Source organism: Caretta caretta, chromosome 1 (genome assembly GCF_965140235.1).
Source record: "Caretta caretta isolate rCarCar2 chromosome 1, rCarCar1.hap1, whole genome shotgun sequence".
NCBI classification, from domain to species: Eukaryota; Metazoa; Chordata; order Testudines; family Cheloniidae; genus Caretta; species Caretta caretta.
The window spans coordinates 1,973,833-1,976,711 of NC_134206.1; the positions used below are offsets into that span (position 1 = coordinate 1,973,833).

General features: G+C 46.1%; 1 protein-coding gene across 1 annotated transcript; it reads right to left on the reverse strand.

Moving 5' to 3' along the window:
- Positions 1-339: 339 nt before the first annotated feature.
- LOC125640844 (olfactory receptor 52E2-like) lies at positions 340-1,287 on the reverse strand. The gene has a single exon (XM_048859917.2). The coding sequence runs from the start codon at positions 1,285-1,287 to the stop codon at positions 340-342; it is 948 nt and encodes a 315-aa protein (XP_048715874.2).
- Between the last annotated feature and the right edge of the window lie 1,592 nt (positions 1,288-2,879).

Genomic DNA, 2,879 nt, shown 5'->3' on the forward strand with positions numbered 1-2,879 from the left:
AAGTTAGAGCTGATCCACCAAGTGATGAGGGAGGGGTGGAGAGGAGAGAGTGACAGGCAGAGCTTTGGAGAAAAAGAGGCAAAACTGGGTGGGGCTTTGAGGGAATATTTGGGGCCTCCAGGATCCAGTTACGAGCAACTAGAAAGGTGGCAACACAGTGAGTTCTACGTACACTGATTCCCCAATTTGTCACACTGACTCAGCATAGTAAGGCCAGAAAAAGGCTTTAATGTCACTTTGACTGTCCAGTCAGTACTTCAGGGAAGGCGGCCCAGCACCATGTCACCAGCCAGCTCTGCACAGACCTCGGTCTGAGAGCCAGAGCAACAGGAGAAAATTTTAGGTCCCTTTATGAGCAAAGAGCCGGAGCACCCTGCTTCTGATCTGTTTGGTCCTTACCCCGTAAATGATGGGGTTTAGCATGGGGGGCACCAGGAGGTACCCGCTGGAAATTAGCACGTGGAAATGCAGGGAAACATTGTGGCCAAACCGGTGCATGAGAGAGGAGAAGAGAGCTGAGACATAAAAGATTAAGATGACACAGAGGTGGGAGCCGCAGGTCCCAAAAGCCTTGAGCCGGGCATCCTTTGTGGGGAGGCTGAAGATGGCCCTGAGGATCTGAGTATAGGACATAGCAATAAGAAACACATCCACACAGATCACAGAGAATACCACAGAGAGGCCGTAGTATGTATTGACGCGGATGTCGGCGCAGGCCAGCTTCACCACAGCCATGTGCTCGCAGTGCGTGTGGGGGATGATGTTGGTTCTGCAATATGGCCACCGCCTCGCCAGGAGGAGATAGGGCAGTACGATTATGCCACCACGCAGCATCACAGCCAGGCCAATCTTGGCCACCATGAGGTTTGTCAGGATGGTGGAATGTCTCAGTGGATTGCAGATGGCCACGAAACGATCCAAAGCCATGGCCACTAGGATCCCAGACTCTATGACTAAGAAAGAGTGAATGAAGTACAGCTGGGTGAGGCAGGCACTGAAATCGATCTCCCTGGAATTGAACCAGAAGATGCTCAGTGTTTTGGGCAGGATCGATGTGGACAGAAGCAAGTCAGTGACAGCCAGCATGCAGAGGAAATAGTACATGGGCCCATGGAGGCTCGGCTCCCTCTTTACAATGAACAGAATAATGAAGTTCCCCAAGATGGCTATGGTGTATACGGTGGAGAAGGGGATGGAGATCCAGACGTGGACCATCTCCAGGCCAGGAATACCCAGCAGGATGAAGGTGGAGGGGTTGGTGAAGTCGGTTGTGTTGGAATCTGACATGGAGTAGGGGAGAAGGTGTTCAACTCTGAGGCAGAACAGTGTCTCCTGCATGTACTGTATGTTCCTCTCACTTCCTTTATGTGCCCAAGCTCTAGGATGATGGTCGCAGTACAAATTCCTGGATGGGGAGATAATGTTAATATGAGACACTACATGCACTACTGGGGGCTGTTCTCATGGGGGAAGCAGATTGGTCGCTCTTCACAAACTGAAAAATGACATTTTCATTATTCAGAGAAATAAATTATGAAGAACTGACCCTACTAATGCCAATTCCATATGCTCTGGTGCACCACGTGTCAATAATTCCTACACATCTTGATATGGGAAACCTTAATAGGCACCAGCAGGAAACACGAGTGTGAATACTGGTTATCCATCATTGTTCCTTAATGCAATGAAACCCAGGCTAGAGAGTCCAAGCTGTAGGGAGTTCCCCATTCACTCAGTTGCTCCACATCTGAGAGTGGGAAAAAATACCCCAAATCTTTGCCAAGACATGTGGCGGGGAAAACATCCAAACTAAAGCACAGCTCAGGGAAAAGACCCGGGTGTCATTCCCAAAGATTCCCAAACCTGAGCCATCTTTTCTAGGTGACAAATCTGAGGAATTGTCACAGATTGAAGCGTCACTACAGGAGGTTTTGGAATTAATTGAGAAGTGTAACAGTAACAAGTCATCGGGACCAGATGGCATCACCCAAGAGTTCTGAAAGAACTCAAATGTGAAATTAGTGTACTTAGATTTCCAGAAAGCCTTTGACAAGGTCCCTCACCAAAGGCTCTTATGGATGGGTAAGGAATTTTGTACCTACCCTCTGTTTGTCAGAGGATGCAGCTGGATGGCAGGAGAGAGATCAGTTGATCATTACCTGTTAGGTTCACTCCCTCTGGGGCACCTGGCATTGGCTACTGTTGGTAGACAGGATACTGGGCTGGATAGATCTTTGGTCTGACCCAGTATGGCCATTCTTATATTTTTGTTGATAGAAGCTCCAAGGAAACACCTGCTCATTCACAATAGTGCCTAAAACAAAGACAATGTCTGGATGCCTGAGGTATGGGATGGAGAATAACCTGCTCTGGACATGTGCTCAGTTTTGGTCATTCATTCCCTATAAATTGTTTGACTGAAAAATCTGCGAATGTTTAGTTTAAATAAGAGACTTAGAACAGGGCATATGATAGAGGAGAGCAAAATAAAGAATGCAACTGATTACATTCAAATGGACAAAAAGAGAACAATTCCCAGCCACTAACATCTATGTATACTTAATGTTTTAAAAAGGCTAATTCCTCGGAGCACAGGGAAATTATCAGCAAAACTGATTTGTAGCAAAAATTTAGACAGAAAAATTGAATGAAAAATTGAGAGTCCTTTAAGAAGAGTTTATTAGATAGTTAAAAAGTCACATGTCCACAGTCAAGAAAGTGCTAAAAGCCCGTTTCAGGGGCAAAGTGAAGGCAGCAATTTTTGGGGTGGGTGCGTGGGAAGCAATATATAACAAATGGAAAAAAGGGAAAATAGCAAGCAATACAAATTGGAAGTTATGAAATTGATAATGGATGTTAAAGACATCAAGGAAAATCCA

Bases quoted from the DNA above. Each gene is read 5' to 3' on its own strand.
- LOC125640844 (XM_048859917.2), bottom strand. From the start codon at position 1,287: ATGTCAGATTCCAACACAACCGACTTCACCAACCCCTCCACCTTCATC.